The 19,826-nt window shown below is 40.7% G+C and overlaps 1 protein-coding gene across 2 annotated transcripts; it reads left to right on the top strand.

Annotated features, from left to right (window-relative positions):
• The first annotated feature begins 316 nt into the window (after positions 1 to 316).
• zyx (zyxin) lies at positions 317 to 19,449 on the top strand. Of its 2 annotated transcripts, none has more exons than XM_085291794.1 (10): positions 317 to 1,385; positions 11,415 to 11,650; positions 12,424 to 12,680; positions 13,494 to 13,589; positions 14,558 to 15,121; positions 15,334 to 15,475; positions 16,126 to 16,295; positions 16,412 to 16,590; positions 17,026 to 17,146; positions 17,257 to 19,449. In XM_085291794.1, exons 2-10 carry the CDS (start codon positions 11,428 to 11,430, stop codon positions 17,368 to 17,370), a joined length of 1,866 nt encoding a protein of 621 aa, XP_085147920.1. In that variant the 5' UTR covers positions 317 to 1,385; positions 11,415 to 11,427; the 3' UTR covers positions 17,371 to 19,449. The 2 variants fall into 2 exon arrangements, with proteins under 2 accessions (XP_085147920.1, XP_085147919.1); XM_085291793.1 differs by having other exon boundaries at positions 318 to 686.
• Positions 19,450 to 19,826: the final 377 nt, after the last annotated feature.

The following is a 19,826-nucleotide window of genomic DNA, read 5'->3' as shown; positions in this document are numbered from 1 at the left end:
CTTGGCAACCAATACAAATAATGCCTTTACAACCTGATCTTGAGCTGTGCTAGTCTAGGCAGGTAAGAAGAGCGGCACTAAATGCAGCTTTGTATATTTTCATAAGCTTGTTTAAAAGCAGAAGCGGTCAACTTTTTACAGCCACTGTGCCTCACAGCGCTTTAAACCCGCTGACTGCTTTCAGTGCCTGCATCTAATCAAGCTTCTAGCCCCATTATCTCTCCCTCCCATTTGCTCCCTCGTTCCCCCACTCTGACCTTACAAGGAGAGGCAACAGGGTTGATGTCATTGAATGAAGAATGCTGCAAGAATCCAGAGAGAAAAGAGAGCAGGAGGAGGAGGAGGAGGACGAAGAGGGGGTCTGACTGGACAGTTTATGAACACACACACACACACACAGAGAGAGAGGGAGAGAGAGAGAGAGAGAGAGATTTTGTTTACATAGTAATGCACAAGTCCTAAGCCAGACTCAAACGAGAAAGAACTTGTTTGGAAGGATGGTGTCATTCTTTCTCCAGGCTGAAAAGCAAAGGGGGAGGGTCTAATAGCTGGAGAGGGGAAGAGAGAAAGAGAAGTTGCCATTACTGACAACTCTTACTCAGCCCAGGAGCCAGAGAGGAGGAAGAAGAACAAAAGGAAAAGGGGGGAAGTAAAAGGGAGATCCACAGTGCAGCTGTGCTAACAGGGTAAGTAAATGTCTCTCTTGTGACTGGGATCAGGATGGAAGGAGGTGGTGGCATGCTTTAGTTACGTGAGCAAATTTTTACAGGTTACCTAATAAGGTAAAGTCCTTTTGCAGCGGCATGCTAGGGCAGATTTTCGTTACTCGGAAGGAGGTGTTGAAGGAATGTCAGCTTTGTTGGCGTGACAAGCAGTGTGGATTTGTCATAAGGTTCGGTTTTTACCGTTAAAAAAAACAATGGTGCAGAAAGACACCTCGTGGTGTGCGGGGCTTCCCTGGTGTCTCTGTCAGACTAGCAGTTTAGCGTTGAACGTGAACAAATCCACTCTCCAGCTGATGATACTGATGATAAGGCATGGCTATGCGGAAGCTCCTGCAGGAAGTCCAGCTTTTCTAAAAAAAAAAAAAAGGAAAAAAAAGTTGTTTAAGCTAGGCAGCTAGCCATGCAGCTGTATGCTTTTATTTATTTCACAGGGTAGCACAATTATTAGATTTGATGACAGTGCTACTGGGACAAACTGGTTTCCATATGTGGTAACGTTACAAAAAAAGGGGCAGTGGTGTTTGCGTTTCACCGGGGCGAAACCTACTGACCAAAGCATGAGTCGCCTGGGAGTGTAGGGGCGTGTGCGGAGCTAATAGTACCATTAGTGTGACTGATGCTAAGCCACGCAGGTTATCACACAGCTGACCTACGGTGCAGGTGAGTATCGGTAAAAATATGTTTTTGTTGGTTTAATTTTGGGGTTAACGTGTGTTAAAGCTAAACTGGATGGGCTAACGTTGTCATGGCGTTGTGTATGTTAATATTAACCTGATTGGGACACGTCGTTAGCTACGCTAGCAAGCTTTAGCGTAAACCCTTCATTTGTTATCCTTAATTTTGCCCTAATGAAGGGCTGGTTCAAGTACCCTAGCTGCCGCTCACCCAAGCCTGTCAGCTGTCAAAGTAATGACCAACAGATGTAAACCTAACTGAGCAGCAAACTACTGTACATCGAGTATGTTAAACCTATTGATTGTGCCAGTAGGTGGAACTTGACTTCGCTGTTATAACTCCATTGATTAGGGCTGTAAGCATAGCTGTTTCAACTCTTCAGCGCAGGGGGGGTGTCACACTTATTTTAGTTCTTGGTGCACAGCTAGCCTACTATCTGAAGTGGGCCGGACCAGTAAAACCATTACATCAGGTTTTTCCCCCCTCCTGCAGGTGGGGCCCAGTGCTGTGCCAAATAGTGATCATCTGCTAGATAGTGACTTCGGATGTTTCTCTGTGCAGTACCTTTGGTTATATTGGTGATATAATGTAGTCAACACAATTTTCGAAGCAGTTGTGCATAAAATAAAATAAAAAATGCTTGTTTTGTAAGCATCTTTAAGACGCTGGGTTATTGTACTCACTTTTTGTTCTACGTTGTAATCAGTCCAGTCCTTTGTGGCCACTTTAAATATCTTTATAGAACTGTAATGTTAGATATTTTTTATTGTTGTTATCTGCTGTCAAAAGAGCTATGACAAAATAATAATGACCGTTTTTACCCAGATAAATAAATGTAATGTGTAAGTCACTTTGCCATAAACTGGTTAAAGCTTCTGCCTTGTGATAAAATGTTCTTCTTGGCTCAAAATGGTTTGGTATCATTAATGTTACCAAGTCATATTGAAACGACTCATTTGCAGCAGTTTAAATATAGAAAATCATTTTTGAGCAGATACCAGAAGTCACATTTTACCACAGCACCTTCTTTTTTGTTGATCTTTCTTCATAATAATTTAAGTTGGATCTCTCTCTCTCTTTTTTTTTTTTTTTAATTCTAAGTGATCAAAACAAACTGAGTTGTGTGTGGCCCCCAGGCCAAATGTTTGACACCTTTATTGTTGTGTGCCATAATGAGGTGAATGAAATATTTAGAACACTTCTGACTATTCTTGTCACAACCACACCCAAAATAAAGCAGAAGACATCACCTTTCTGACACTGTCAACAAAAACTGAAAATGTCTGCGCTTCATCAAAGTACGATAGAGCTGGACTGCACTAGTATCAGTTGAGCTAAGCTCAACTAAGCTGCCTATTAGAAAGGAATAAGGCTGTACACTGGTTTGTGCTTTTACAAATGCAAGTGTCCAACGGTGGTGTAAAATATCAGGAATGTGTAGGGTATATGGAGGGAAAGTATCAGTCACTAACAGGCAAATTATAACAGCAGGCAGTGGTGGAGACAAATGTACAGCTTTGCATACTAACATGCGATTAGTGCTCAGCGGATTAAAGGAAATTGGGGCTTGTATGGATATACCATTTTTAGCATAGATTTCTGCAACCCTGAGAATGTTAAATTCCTCTGACTAGGAGGACTCAAGGAGCCTTAACCCAAGGCCACAGTAACTAAGCTGTGTTTAAGAACAACTTAAAGTACGAACACTCTGGTCTGAGGTTTGTGTGGTGCAGTTGCAAAGACTGGGAATATTATGATCTCTGACGCCTCTGTAAGTTGGTGAGGCAACTAAAAGATATGAGAACAAGGACTAAATCGAGCAAAGAGCAATCCTCCTTAATTGTAGGAGCTGTGAATCAAAAGGCACGAGTTATTGTAGAGGAACACTTTGTCTCAAATCACTTTTTTCATCTCTCACTTCCTTGTGACTCCTCTTTGGCCAACACTAGACTGTATGTAAATGCATTAAGAAAGAGTTTTTGGTGGTGTAAGTGTCTGACGTGATAATCCAGTGGATGATGATGTGACCAGTTTTGAAATGTTTCCTGTTTCCATCACTCATCCAGCTGCGTCAGAACACAGCACTGTTGCTCCGTGCACGTCCAGTGACCTGTAAGACTGGACTCAAAAGAGTTGTTTGTCTCCCGCATTAGTGACCCGTGGCCCAGACACGCTTTCCCAGAAACCGGGTGTGCTATTAACATCAGAACAATAGAGAGTTTCATGAACAACACAGTAGTCACAGATAATGTGTCTAACCAGGGAGGAAATACTGGAAGTACTGTTAGGTTTTCTTTGGGATAGCTGTTCTTTAATATTCCTAGTGTTGTTTTGGCTTAAAAAATGAGACTACAGCAGTTTTGTTTTTTTGGTTTTGTGTTGTTTTTACTCATCCCATGTGGGCATGGTGGTTATGTCACTTGTAAGAAAACAGTATCCACATACTGTGGGTGTTTTTGTTTTCTTTCAGTAGCATTAGGACATAGACTTGTTTAATGAGGCATCGTGTTTCAGTGCTTCCTTTTACAAAGCTAGAGCACAGTATATTAACTAAATTTAGTTCCTCTATAACCATAAACCAACAGGCCACTGCTAAGTTCAAAGCCATCCTCGTCAAAAGTGGAATAAAGTTTTCCTTAAAAGCCACATAGTTGCTGCTTTCAGAGACAGCTTGTTCGTGTTAAACTTTGTCCAGGACAAAAAGCAGCGATAACCGAAGGCATGCCACAAAATGCCCTGGTTTTACAGTTTTAAATATTATTTCATGCTGTGCCTAAGGTCTTTATTTTATAGTCTTGAAGAAGTATCCCAGTTTTCTAAGGCAGTGAGCCTGCAGCCAAGCTGATGAGTGCAATAACCCTACTGGTTTCTATATCCTTCAGGTAGTTAGGCTGTTTACACTTTACCTCAGTCTTTTTCTTTTTTGGTGAAAATGAGTTTCTGGTATGAAGGAATCAAAACCAACTGTGCCGGTTTTCTACTCTGTTAAAGCTGTCCAGCCATGTGGCGTTTATACAAAGTTCAAAAGCTAAAGAGCACCATATGTGATCTATGCTCGGCCTGCACGATGCCATCCTTCATCACAGCTGTAATGTAGAAATGACTAAGTGCATCCTCAAGTGATGTCATTCAGTTCAAGTGGCTGGTAAGAAACCGCAACCGGGGTTTCTCACCCACCACTTGTACTATGATTTTCAGAAAAGACTATGAGATACAAATCTATAGCTGTGCTCCTTTACAGAAGATTAATACATACATTGGATTATGAGGGCAAGCAAAGACATCCATGTCTTGTTAAAAGAGAAAAAAACACTGCAAAGATGCATAGAAGGAAATGGTGATTAGGGGAAAGCAGAAAATGGGGGAAAGGGGAGGGGGGGGTGATGTCATTGAGTTGGTGTGCCAGAAATGTTCCTCAGCTGAGGGTCTCTCTCATCTCAAGGATCAGGTTTCAAGATTTGCAGCAGGGCATCTGGACCTGAGTGTGTGGTGATCTCACCGCCTTGAATCCCCCAAGACTGCATCGAGGAACATATGAAACCTAACGCTAGCTTATCATCACTGTTTGAATAATTAAGAGGACTATTGTTGATTTAGAAACTGTAACTAAAGGGCGAACTCATAGCCTCCCATTTTAAGAAGGCACTCATTTTAGAAAGCCACATGGAGCTAAGTGTTCTGTTTAGAGTCTGTTGTGGCCACTACTTTCAACATGAAGTAGGTCTTGATAGTAGGTTAATAAGTAGCCAGCCATTTTTCCAAAAGGCTGAACACTCTTTCTTTGAGTAGTCTTATTCTCCCATTCCTGCAGCAAGTAGTGGAGCCTCTCTGATGCCACTTTCACCTCTTTACAAATGAAACAAAATGGTTTACATCACATCATGCTCAGATTCTACTTTACAGTTAAACTAATTTATTCTGTCTAGGTGACTCTAGTGTGCACTATAAGCAAAGAAGAAGCGAGAGGAAGGTAAAGGAGAAAAGGCAAACCGAGGGAAATCGGCTGTTAACACATTTCTTTCAATATAAAGTTGAGCAGAGCTGAAAGGTACAGAAGTGTTGAGCTGTTAAAACCAGGGTGACACTGTCATAATTACCTAGCACAAGTTAACATTATGAAACGCATGAGCCTTAATTTTAGGGTGCAGTATCTTGCACAAGGACTCTCCAACATACAGACGAAGGAGCCGAGAATCAAACCACTGAAGTTTTGAATAAATCTCTAAATCCTGAGTCACCATGAACAAGACTCTTTGGGAGGCACAGATGAGAACTGGGTAACCAGTGAGTAGTGTAAGGGCTTCATCCAGGAGTGTGGCTGAAGCAGATATTGTGATGTGTATGATTTGACATGAAGATGATTCAAAAAGCCAAGTTTAATTTCCCTTATCCAAAAACAGACTTTGTTGACAGCCACTTTGAAGAAAGCCACCATCTTGGCTAATGGGGTTTACCAAAGAAGTCATCATAAAAGGGTAACTATAGCAGTTTGGGTACTTGAATCCACCTACAGAGAATTTCCCTGTAATGCTAAATTTCTGCGGCACTATTAAGCTTTATCATATGTTGGGCCAGTTGGTTTTAACTGGTGGGCAGTGAGCTATCCAAGACATTCTGAGGAAATTGCATTTTCAAATGCCACAATGACATGGCTTCTTAATTTAAAAAACAAACAAACATGGGTGCAGGTACTTATTTATATGGGGATAGATGCATTTTTTATTTCTTTTGCTTTTGCAAGTTCTAATCAAACCTTTGCACACTCATGCAAACACATGCACCACTAAATTATTACGTATCTGGAAGACTGGCTGGTGTAGAATCTCATTTAGTAAACATAATTTATTGTAATGCGTATTACTGTATTGGTATTAGTTACTGTAACTTCAGCGTTACAGTACCCGTGTAATATCAGACACTCTGTTAATCTTTTACATTTATCAGGATAATACAATCATTTACAATTATGGTGACCTCTGATCTCTTGTCCCTTAACACCAGAGAGGTTGATAAAAGGTATCTGGCTATAAACAGCTTAAGAGGCTATTTATCAGTCGCGTATGTGCCAGTCTGTGTAACAGATAATGAGCAAAGAGATGTGATACAGAGTACAGGCTGTTGAGCAATGAGGGTTGAAATGTCGAGGGATCGAAACTGCAAACTCATCATAGATGTTTGTTTGTTTATTTATTTGATTTTAATGTGGTTCATGAACAGTTGTCAATTACTGGTTATTCCAATGAACGCTACAGACTGCTGTCTCAATTGTTTGTTAAAAACGACAAGTAACAGAGCGTCCATTTTACATAAATGTTTAAGGGTCATATCAATATGTAGGATGGGTGGCTATTCAGATTTTCCTTTAGAAAATACCTTTGACACATGAATCATCATCGTGTCTCGTATCAAATTTTAAGTGAAAAGGGGGCTTAAGTTACAAAAAAAAAATGTAATAACCGAAATGGTAAAAGCTAGATACATCAAGCAGGATCTCTGCTGCAGCGATTATTTATCTCATGAAACTTTGTCTTGTAAAAAGGAAATCTGTTGCTCACAACTTTTTACTGGTATTCAATAATGCACGGAAAATATGCTCAAAGCATGAATCATGACTTTCACATCAATCTATGATTCAAAAAAGGATGCCTTAGACTACGTCATGACGCAGTGGAGCAGCTGACACTTGTGTGAAAGTTTTAACACCGTTGGTTTGGACATATATGGTTAGAATTGTTTACCATCAATAAATCTTGCGCTGGAGGAAGCTGACCCTGAAAGCAGAAGTACTGCCGTCTCATCAGAGAAGCTAGTAAATCATGAGCACCAGGAGGAGCTGTGAGGGTTTTCGTGTCTTGTCAGAACATGAAGCGTTGTCTGTGTCCCAACAAAAAGGAATGAGGATGAAATGCTCACTGTTATTCCTGTTTGGTTTAGTTTTTACCATCCTTTCGGCTCTGTCTACATAAAAGTTTAAAAGCCTGTATCAAACCCCATCTCTTTTTTTTTTTTGGAAAGCATATATGATAACTCTCGTTTTTTTTCCATAACAACAACTAATAGTCTACATTTTAACCAAAATGCAAAGTATTTTCTTGATGTTTTATGTAAAAGTTACTGCATCTTTGCCTCTAAAAGTACGTCTCTGCTTTAAGGAGTCCATTTCAGTGCTATGATAGCAAAATATTTTCGATAATATTTCCATGGCAGTCTGTCATCATCTCTATCAAAAGAACCTTGGCAACATTATTAACATACTAGGAATTTATTTCCTTTTTAAGGAAAAACCATGCACAGCAGCTCCTCTGCAGTAATAGAAATGTTGAACCAAAGAAAGCTGTATCAGTACACACTGCTTTGCTTTGTCGGATCAGTTGTAAAAACATAACTTTTGTAGGAACTGCCTTCAGTACAGCAAGCTTATAATTGATGCACATTTACTGGATTGTTATTAAACTGCAAGCGACTGAGAAAACGGTTTTGCACTCCTCTCAGTGTTTCCCCACACATAAACTTTACTTCTCTGAGCCCCACAGGCTTATTAATGACCACCCAAAAATATTTGGCAACCTCTTAGCAGTTCTTTCCTGTGTTTCCATACTGAGCATTGCTGCTGTGGCATAATTCCCCTAATTTTCTAACATAGGCTGTGTAAATGGACGTAGCCACCATGACATCACTCATCGTTAATGAAGTCCTCGTATGAAACCTTTAGATACTTTGCTATTTTGAAAGGAGAGCTTGGTGAACATGAATTGCCCAGCATACCCTCAAACCCCCCTTTCTCACTCCTACAGTGGACTGGATGACATGTTTTATTCAGTGTGACCTGAAACAAGCAGTTGAGCCCATAAACGCATAAGGAAAGTATTATTGAGGTCACAGAGCAAGACAGCTGTGCTCTGCTTGTACCCAGAGGAGTTGCCCCCTGCTGGCCTTTAAAAAGAAGACAGGTTTGAGGGACTTCCATCAGGCCTGGAAGCTTGATCAATCTTTTATATTGTTTGTGTATTTCCATGTTTGAACTCCAACTCCACCTTCTCAGATTGCAGTTGAAGACACGTGCCTGTCCACCCTCCTCAAATATAATCTAAATATTTAGGACACATTGCTTCCGTGACATTTATGAACCCAAAAAGTGCCAAGTAAGATTAAATGACACAGCAAATTACATATTGCTCGTTGCCTTCACTTTATCTAATTGTTTCCATGTGCAACTCACTCTGTCAAATGTTATGACTTCATGGCTTTAAGGCGATACCATATCTGGAGTAGTCGTCCAAGGACCGGTTGTTCAACTTTTGCCACAGTTCAGATCATTATTTTTATGTATTTTAAAGCTTCAGAATAAAACTGTTAAATAGCAACAGTGTGTGAGTTAAGACAGATCGGATGCAGGGTTGGATTTGTGTGCGTGGACGATTATGTTGGAACAACCATGCTTTTGACTAAAGGTCATGTCTGGGGCCGGTGGCCTTCAGGGAAATATTTGCAGACTTGGCGAGGAATCTCGGTGGAGACACAGGACTTACGTCAGTGTTTGTTTATCCACCAGCATATGTGAAGTAAATATTTGAGCTCAGCATTACATAAAAATGTTACGATAGCTGCCATCGCACTTTGAGCAAAGTGGCCGCACTCTGAAAAACATGCACTTGCTGCGTTTTATACCACTGTAAACAACCATGTGTTGCTTATTGTAAATTATCTCTGACATCGGGGAGTGCCACTGTGTCTGTCAGCTCTGTATGCATGGCCTCAGGACATTTTCACACACTTGGCTCTCTCGTGCTTTCTCATTCCGCTGTAGACTATTTGCCAAAGCCTTTTTGTTTAAAGAGTACTGTTGGTTTTGCAGAATGCTTATGGGTTATTTTCTTCCTTACTGCTATTTCACTAAAACCAGAAATGGTCCAAACTAGGGCTGGGCTATATCATACCGTTTACGGTAATACCGGTGTAATGTTGGGCAACGATAGGAAAATGAAATATCGCGATAGAAGATGGGTAAAATGTGCATGCGCAGTGCCTATGTTTACATACACACATGGCGGCGACGCAGAATGAGAAGAGCGAAAGTGGATCGTTAAATGAAACGGATGAACCAGAATTGGTTTGTAAAAATGCTGCAACTTCAGTGGTGTGGAACTGGTTTAGCTTTCATCCGTTAGATACACAACAAAGCACTATTTTTGGTAGAGCATGCTAGCGGGCCGTCGTTATTACCGTGTTTTTTTTGGAAAATACGGCACACTTAAAATCAATCCTTTGATTTTTCTGAAAATCGACAGTGCCCCTTATAATCCCGTGTGCCTTATGTATGAATTCTGGTTGTGTTTACTGACCTCGAAACGATTTTATGTGCACGGCGCTCGAAAATCAGTCAAATGTTCCAGTACGACTTTGCTAATCTACGAACCTGCACCGCTTGATGGATTGTCGGAGCACTGTCGTAGGCAGGAGCCTCGCGGAGTGATACGTACTGTGCTTCAACATAATATTACCGTATTGTGTGTGTGTGTGTGTGTGTGTGTGTGTGTATAACCTCTTTTTAAGTTTTGTGGATATTCTACATGGTTATGTTGAGGATATGTCGGCCAATTTCCACTGGAAAAGCCTTTTGGTTAAACTCTCAGCAAGGAATTTGCATTTGCACTGTTACATTTTTTTATATAACTTTAATGCACTTAAAAAAGCTGCTGGTTTAAGTGAAAATACATTGATGTTTGTTTGTTTGCACTAATAAAGTTGAGGAGTTGTAAAGTATTTTGTCTAGTGTCAATTATATTGTCAGTTATATTGTTATTGTAAATTTTCAAATGTATATCGTGATAAATATTTTTGGGCATATCGCCCTGCTCTAGTCCAAACTAAATTTTTTGAGATGCCACAATAAAGGTCAGTTAATTTTACTTGGACTTGAGGGATAGAGATGGTACCCAGTAGATGCTCATTTTAAGACTGTGCTGATTTTTCGTTAATGCAAAATACTTGTCATCTATCCTATTTCATGTGTAAAAAAAAAAAAAAAAAAAAAAAAAAAAAAGAAAAGTGCTGTGGAAAAATGTAATCTAAATTAATTAATTTGCATATATAATTCAGGCTTTTTTACTGGCTCCTAATGGGACCCTGTGTTGAAAATATAAGTAAGCAAGATTGGTCAGCATATTGTAAAGGCAAAGAACCTTACTTAGTAGAATTCAGTGCATGTTATTGCTATTTCTGGTCATGTAATTAAAATGTGTAAAAAGTATGGTTTATCTTTGGTGTTCTAGGAAAAAAACACATTTTAAGTTATATTTAATTCCAAAATTTATAAAGGAAAACTAGTTGAAAAAAGATGAGGTTTGAAATAATGTAATACAACAATTTAAAGAATTTGGGAATTTCATTCAAAGTGTCACAGAATCTGGAGAAATCCTGTATGAAAAGGCTAACACACTGACACAACAATGTCTGTAAAAAAGGGCAAAGTTGTGGAATATTTTCACTATGTGATAACACACACTTCAATTGTGATAACCATTGTTGTTGATCTCTGCGCCTAGATGCCACCCCCGCTTGTTTTGCAACTGCCCCACCACCATCCACAACTTGTCTTAACTTGTAAAGCTCAGACCAGCTTCAGTTTTAATTGAAACACAGGTGACAACAATTAAGCATATTTTTGTAAAAAAAAAATAAAATTAAAAAAATCAGTGTTGAGTAATTACAATGTCTAAAGCAGATTATAATTGGGCTTTGATTTGCAACTGTGTCTGGCCAAGCGTTTCACTGCTGTGTCATCACCACTAATGCAAAAATGCAGGACGTGCATCTGCTGCCAAGGAATGCAAGCCCTTTGAGTTCAGTCAGCTGATTAACGTTGCTTTTATCATGTGGATTGTAACAGTAGGAATTCTGAGGCTGTAGCTCTTTGATCGTCACTGCAGCTTGTTTCATGTTTCTCTGTTTAAAACAAAAAATTACATTTCCTGTACGGTACCCCCTCATTGTGTTCCCTGTTGTCATCCTCAGATAAATACAGAAAATGGAGGACTCCAACAGCAACAAGCCATTCATGGTGACATCCTCTCTGAACTTCAAAGTCACCACCCCTTCCTTCTACAACCAGCCAAAGAAGTTTGCTTCTGTGGCCCCCCCACGACCCAAAAGTCAGACACCTCCCTCTGCTCCATCACCAACACCAGTAGGCACAGGTGTTATTGGCCGAGTTGGAGACCTGCCTCCACCGCCCCCTTCACTCTGTTATGGTATTTACGTTTATTTTTGTCTGTATTAAGTTGTATCCACTGAAAAAAGCCCCCATTCCCTATCCCGTCCACTGCTGCTTCTTATGCTAGAGCATGCAGAGCTTCACAGTTGAGTACAGGATGGCTGTGGTGCTGTCTGTCTCTCCAGCACATTACATTACTGTGCTCTTAACGCCTGCCTTTTAAGGGTTCTTCTGAAATATGCAGATAGTCTGGGCGATCTTGCTTTTGTTGGGAAATTTCGTTTTTACTTTTAGAGCTGTGCACAATTACACTTCTATAAATGCAAACAATCAGACAGTTCAAATTAAAGGTTGTAAGGATTTAAATGCAATGTATTTCCTACAAGGTAGGAAATGCATTTGGTTGTGTTAAGATGCCAAAAACGCATTTAAAGCCACTTTCGGCTGCATCTTTATTCACAAGAGGTCACCACACAAGTATCTCCAAATGTTTTATTTATTTATGTCGAATACCCTTCCTGACACACACCCAAAGAGTTTGTCTCCTCCTGCGATTGAACCAAGAGTCTTTTGCTAATCTAAACATGTTTCTTGTTTTATCAAAAAAACCTCCACAGGGCGCCTTTTAATGCATAAAGTACATAACAGGATACCTACCAGGCATCAGTGCAACAGCCAACCAGCAGATCTCAGTGGCCAAATATTCCAGACAGTTTTGATGCTTTGTTGTCCTGTTTTGTGTTAAATTGAATACTTGGACGTTATTTTTGTGAATGCTTTTAACCAATCATCCCTCCTCGTTTTTGTCAGACTTCCCACCCCCTCCTCCTCCACTGGATGATGATTTGCCAGCCCCTCCCCCTGAATGCTCCACCATTCCCACTGCCTCTGATGCTCCCCCTCCCGCGTTCCCCGCTCCACCTCCAGTGGCAGATGACCTGCCCCTCCCAGCTCCCCCGGAGGAGAGCCGCTGTCCACCCACCTGTCCCTCTCCCCCTCCTCCCCCTCCTCCTCCACCTCTCCCTGCCTCCAGTACCAATGCTTTCAGTTCTTCGGGGACCCCACAGGTGAGTCACAGTGGTGTCTTCATCCTCCTGCACACTGCTTCCTTCCTAACTGCATTTAAATATAATTGGATAATTATTTAGGACATTTTTGTGTGACCATATTGAGTCTGTGGACTGACTGTTGGCAGGAAATGCTGTCTTTTGAGATTTTTCCCACAAATTATATTAGCATTAGTCCGGGGTAAATCAGTCTAACAGGATTATTGCCAATTTACGTCACTAAAATACTTCTTAGGCATGCAGTGTGTTATGAGGTTTATTGTGGAGATGTGTATTGTAGGCTTTCATTAGTTCCAGTTTGATTGTTGGACTACAAGAGCAACATAAAGATGAATTATTTTTATTATTCTTTTTGGAAGTGCTAAAAAATGGCTGTAAAATAATATAAATATGATTTAAACCTCATGTTTGTATCAGCATTGAGTCTGTGCTAAATGATAATCAGCAAACAGCCAGATAAGTAACTGAAAATAAAATATTCTCTTTCATCTAACCAGAAATATTAACATAGCAAGCTTTTATCATCATTATAATCACCTTTTTAAGCTTGTTTGTCATCGTTCTTTCATTTTTGTGTTTTGTCACATCAGTAATTGTTCAAGCGCTGCATATTGTACCCACTTTGGTCACATTAGTTTTTTTTTAAGTATCCATATTTAATGTTTTTGCTGTGTATTTATAGTCTGTAACAAAGTAACCTCTTCAGCTACATTTCTGCTCCTCTCTCATCCATCCATCCTTTTTGCTTCATCGTGATTCCCCAAATTGTGTATATTAACTTTATTTCTGTGATCTCCATTCTTCCGCCACCAGAGATTCACGGAGAAGCAGACAAGTTTTGATAAACAGCTCAACTCTCTGACTGGCATGTTGTCTGAGATGGAGACCAAGGGACCTTTCCACCCCAAGGTATAATGCACAGGAAAATAAGGACTACAGTTTAAACATTTTGGTTTTCAAAATGCATTTAGTGGATAGCAGTGAATACAAGTGTAAACAACTGCCATGAAACTCCTTGGTCAGGTGCACTGGGACCCTCTGAGCGAGATGTTGACATTAACAAAGTACTAACGGGTGGAAATGGCAATACGTCTTGGTTGTTTACTTGTGTTTAGATCCCTGAAATGGATTTAAAAGGCAAGTGTAAACAGAGGTTGCCTACAGAGCAAACAACCAGATGAGTAGCAAAATGACAAGACTCAGAGGAAGCCAGCTGTAGAAAAACAAACTGACTCCTGTGGAGAAGAGAAAAAGGTAATGCTACATGGGTCAGGAGAAATAGTTTGGGGACATACCAGGTCGGTTTCATTAGTCTCCCTTCGTCTGTTCAGGTGGAAAGAAGTCAATTAGTAGTGAACTGTTCGCACGGTGCACCAGACTGAAAGAGAAAACAAAAAGTGAGATAGCCGGTGATTCACACTGAGAGAAGAGACACTTGCAGAGAGGCAGAGTGATGCACGCAGAAGTGAGTGGAGAGCATGAGAGTGTGATGAAGCCAGAGTGTGCTGCCAGGGACCCAGTGAGAGGGCCATAAATGGAGAGTGTTTTTAATCCAACAGGGAAGTACTGGATCAAGGCAGAATAATGCTGGCTCAAAACCTGCAAAATAAATGTCAGAAAGACGAAGCACTTCTGATAAGCTCAAACTTTGGAGCGCCTCCAGTGTTTACTTTAATCAAAGTACCTCATTCAGTATTATGATAGTGTCTGCTTGTAGCATTTCACCATGCAGGGAATATTAACTTCCCTCAATTCAATTATAGTTCATGGTAAATCAGAAAAACTCCATTCTTACGTGAAATTAGCGTTGTTGTTGTTTTTCTTTTCTTTGCTTTTCCATCATGATAATCTTTTGTTTAATGTTATTTCACCCACAGATACCAAGCCAGTATTCATCAGCACCCAAGGTCTCAGCTCCTCCAACCGCTCCCAAACCAGCCCTTTCCTTCCTCCCACCTCCCGAGATGGGCGATCGCCCTCCTCCTGCGCCCTGGGCAGAAGAACTCAAAGCCAGAACGAACCGACAGGGCAATCACAACGCTGCGCCAAACTCTGCCGCTCAGTCTTTCGCTAAAGCGCCGGCCGTGGCTCCCAAGTCTGGATTCGGAGGAAGAACGACGACATCATCAGCTTCTCTGGCGCAAAAAATCAACCTGAACCTGAACCAGACACCCACCGCTGCCAGCAGTGCACCTAAGCCTTCCCCTCCCATAGCTACTTGCTCTTTCCCTCCACCTCCTGCGGCTCCGCCTGCACCTCCTGCTCCACCAAATAACATGGCCACTGCACCGGCTGCTAATCACGTAAAGAGTTCTCCCTTTGCCAGTCAGATGAACGCAAACCAAAACACTCCTTCTGCTGTGCCACCTCCTCAACCCAAAACGATGGCATCTCCGCCCTCCTCCTTTAACCAGCCAATGAAAACTACCCCTGCATCGACGGTATGTTCCTGCTTTTTGCTTTGCATGTACTGTGGAAAGTCACAGGAAGTACAGATAATTGATTGTCAGTAGATAGGAATGCTGGACATGCACAGTGTTTGCAAAGGTACAGTTATAAATAACAAAATCCTCTATAAGACGCGTATGAAACTATAACATGCCTTAAAAAAATTATACATATGCACTTATGGCTTCTTCCTCTTCTGTGGCAGCCCTCACCCCCGGGCCCAGTTCCTAGTGCAGGTGGAGGTGTTCCTCTGAACATGAAAGAAGTGGAGGAGCTGGAGAGGATGACCAAGGACTTCATTAGAAACATGGACGCGAACCCACCTCTCATCACCTCCCCTCCTACAGGTGCAGACACGAAACTTCAAATCAAAAGACACTTTTATTTCACTTGTATTTTGCATCTTTCTGATTTAATTAGAAAATAATTTATTATAATTATCTCCAGAGAGTGCACTGATGTGGCTGAATTTTGAATCTCATTGTTGTTAATTACAGTCATTAAGTAGCTGCTCGTTTGGAAAAACTTGAGTTGGTGGCATGGGAGAGGCGTTAACAAAAGTAATGGTTTAACTTTTTGATTGTTGATAATCTTAGTGAAATGAATGCAGGAAAAAATATTACCAATGAAATATTAATGTCCCAAACTGCAAATATTCAGCAGACATAAGAAATTATTCACCTTTCAGTTTGTTGACTGGTTGCAAAATGCAGATTTTTATGGACATCAAAATATATTCACAGTTTATCCTTTGTGATCTACAATTTAAATGTGGTCAGTTTTTGTCTCTCCAGTGTTACATCTATGACCCTAAAAAATAAGCTGCATCTTTGGGATAACATATTGACTGTGCAGAACAGTTTACACAAACCAAACAAATGCATAAAACTACAAGTTTCCCATCTGTGTTTATTACACTGTTGTACCAGAGCTGAGTAAAGAGACGGAGAATTTGCTTGTTCATAAAGTTGTTTGTGTATCTTTCTCTTTTCTTCAGAGGTTTGTGGAAAATGTGGTGAGGCTCTCTCCCGTACTCAGCCAGCAGTGAGGGCCATGGATAAACTCTTCCACTCCACCTGCTTCTGTTGCATGACCTGTCACCGCCCCCTGCAGGGCATGCAGTTCTACGACAGGGATGGTTCACCACAGTGTGAGGACTGCTACGTGGTGAGGAGATGCAGACATTTATTCATCTTATATTCTTGCTGAATTGAGTATATAAGGTGCACGTTTAACTAGTTTCTCACCTCCATTCTCCTCACATTCATGCTGTTGCTCCTCAGAGCTCCCTGGCTGTGTGTTCTCGATGTGGGGAGAAGATCACAGACCGTGTGTTGAAGGCAGTTGGACAGTGTTTCCATGCCCACTGTTTCCGCTGCAGCACCTGCTCTTGTGTACTTGAGGGGGCACCCTTTATCACTGATGACAACAACAACCCCTACTGTGTCCAGGATTACCACAGGTCACTATGGATTTCCACATAAAAAAATAATATATTTCTGTTAATTCCTTATGAGAAGTGATCATGTGGTGCAGTTCTTCTTGCAAACATTGTCAGAACAAGGATGTGTGGTTAAAACCAACAGTTAATTTTGGATTCCAGTATTTGTACCCATCTAAATGATCAGTGAGATAGTTTATGCTAGAGGAAAGAACACTTTAAAACCTCTTTCTCATTTTGATCAGATCGCTTAAAACTTTGTTTAGAGCTCACTCAAAATGTGTTTGACAAAGCCAACTAAACTTTGCTGCAACTTGTTGCCAGGCCCAGAAGCAACACACTTTATTACATCTCAGTGGAATATCACTGATTGTTTCAGTGTTTCCTCAGCTAGGGGTGTGAATGCATAAGAGTTCAACTGAGGTAATTAACTCAAATCCACCTCCCTTCTCGTAGGCGTTTCTCCCCTATGTGTGTGAGCTGTAATGAACCCATTATTCCAGCCCCGGGCAGCGAGGAGACGGTCAGAGTGGTAGCTCTTGACAAGAACTTCCACCTCAAGTGTTACCGCTGTGAGGTAAGACCTATACATAGTTGTTTTTGTTTGGGGTTTTTTTGTTGTTGTTTTTTTATGTGTGTCACAGGGTGTTTCAGCTTCTGATAATCAATATTTCAATTACTTTGCAGGACTGTGCTCGCCCTCTCTCCATAGAAGCAGATGAAAATGGCTGCTATCCTCTGGATGGCAAGATCCTGTGTATGAAGTGCCACACCCAACGAGCCAAGCAGGCCGCGCACTGATTGGCTAAAGCAGCATCACTCAGTGTAACAATGAACCAAAAGCACAGGATTCACCCAGCTGCAGATTTTTTGCCTTTGCGACAGGGCTTTGTTCAGTATATGTGCGCAGGTGTGTGGGTGAATGTTCAGCGTGAATACGTATGTTTGCATGCAGATAAAGTGTAGTGTTTCCTTCGTCTTTGTTCACTTTATTCAGTGCAGAGGTAATGTACTGCACCGAAATTGGTTTTATTCCACATCTCCTATTCTCCAATCGCCCATCTCGCCTTCTTTGTTACTAGAGCCTTTTTTTTTTTTTTGTGCCAACTATATGTTTACGCTAAAAATTACCAGCAGAACTTGCACAAGAACAGTTGGGTCAAAAGAACAGTCTGATAAATATAAAGTTGCCTTTCTCTGTTTCTTGCCTAGATGTTGGTAGTAGCATCATAAACTGGTTCCACTGGCTGTATTCTTTCTCTTTGAGCATTTTAACTATGCTTTTTGTGCCTGAGACCGAGGAGTGTAAGAAACCTCCAAATTGACAGTCATGCAGATGTCACCATCCTCGTTGCCTGAGAGTAGAGTACATCTTTTAGATTTCGGTAGTTGTTACACAGCCAGGCATGATTAATGACGCTTTCCTGCCTAGAAAGTACTTCATATCAGCTAGTCTACTCCTAATAGCATTTTAAAGTCGCGTAGGGCTTTAAGGCAACAGCAAAAAGAAAAATGGTGAATATTGCTTTGATTTTTTTGTGATGTGAATTTAATGCTTTACAGGCATGCATTGAATTAACTCTTGTTGCTCTTGCTACTCGATGATATTGTATAAGGGCAAGATGAGAACAAAAATCAGCTTTTTTTTTTTTTTTTTCTCCTACAAAATAGTTTAGAGCTGATTGAACCATGCTAAGTATTTTTAGATGCATGCTTTGTGGACGGCGAGATTTCGTACAAACAAACGAGCACAGATTTCCCGAGCACAGACTCCATCCTGGGGATCTCACAATCAAAAACCGAGTTACTTTTAACTATCAGCTGTATGGCTGAAAACGGGACCTATCAAGTAATTTCACTGTGCAGGGGCCATTTTATTCAAAGTCATACTGAGAGCATTTTACACATGTGTAAATAAAATTGCCCCTGCACAATTGTAAGCAAATAGAAACAAAACACCAGTGTTTGATGTGCATTTATTATTATCTCTTAGCTTATAAGCTTTGTATGATATAAATCATGGTCCTGTTTTTCCTAAGTATTAAGGTTGCATACGCAGCAGTACTACAATAACCTGTCCTGGCAGCAGGGCGATAGAAATGTAGAGGCATTCCAGTTCTAGGTAGCAATGTTTAAAAACACAGACCAAATCTTTCTGTTTAGAGCTTAAGATCAATAAAACGGTTACATGGGATTTGATGTTGTAACATTCAAGCGTGGTTTTTGTTTGTTTGTTTGACCTAAGTTTCTGGTCAGTTTCTCCCGTTGCCATGATTACCACTATTCTTGCCATTACTTAACTTTTGTACGTTTAGTCTGTTCGTGTCAGTTATATACTATTTTATTCTTTTCTTGCTGTTCTGTATTTTGCTAATTAAAGCTTACATTTATTTGGTTTCATTTTAACCTGGCGCTGTGCCTTCTCCATTATTCTATCCTATTGTTCCTTCTGAATTGAGCCTGGTTTGCAGCCACAGAAATGAATTCCTCGGTAAGAAAATTGCTGCTTGCGCTTGCAATTGAGCCTGGTGCAGTAAATCACCAGAATGACTAACAAAACATGGCAATAGTGATTCAGCATTGCATGCTATCTGTGGAAGCAGTGGTGGAATTTCCTCTAGTATTATGTCCTGTGTTTCCACCGACTACTCCACCTTTGTGGCCCTGCCTTTGTCATCACCATGTGATATAAACTCTACCATAATGCCTTCATGGCTGCGTTCATCAGGCATTGCATTGTGTTACATCCTATTGTATTACATGTGGATGCCTTGTCCTTTCATATAACTTTTTATACGTTTGATATGTGTGAATGTCTTACATTATTCTAGTCCTATCCATCCTTTTTGGCTGTATCAAAAAATAAAGAGAAATGTTAAATCCATGTCCCAGTCTTTCAATTTCAGTTATGTGCTAATATAATGTATACACCCACATCGCTGGGTACACTGCACCCAACTGATACCCGTGAAGCATGTTTTCTCTCAGACCCTCAATGTGGTTCACTGCTAGAGTTTGACTGCTCTATCAGTTGTAAACAGCCATATGTTGCGCTGATAATGACGACAGCAGACCTGTGTGCGTATGCATTTAAGCGTTCTTTCCAGGAAGAACTATTCACCCCGTTCCAATCCGATGCAGCAACGAATAAGCATAAGCAAGGTACTAGACTCAACTTACCACTACCTGCCTTGTTCTAAAGCTTTTACCACTACACACAGGAGTTATTCGTGGTGTCACTGTAGTTCACAAATCCC

This window comes from Mchenga conophoros, linkage group LG11, assembly GCF_057382185.1.
Source record: "Mchenga conophoros isolate Kocher_MC1m ecotype Shallow Benthic linkage group LG11, M_conophoros_male_GT1.1, whole genome shotgun sequence".
Taxonomy (NCBI): Eukaryota; Metazoa; Chordata; class Actinopteri; order Cichliformes; family Cichlidae; genus Mchenga; species Mchenga conophoros.
Note: the sequence above shows the minus strand (reverse complement) of the source record. Positions and strands in the feature narration are given on the sequence as shown.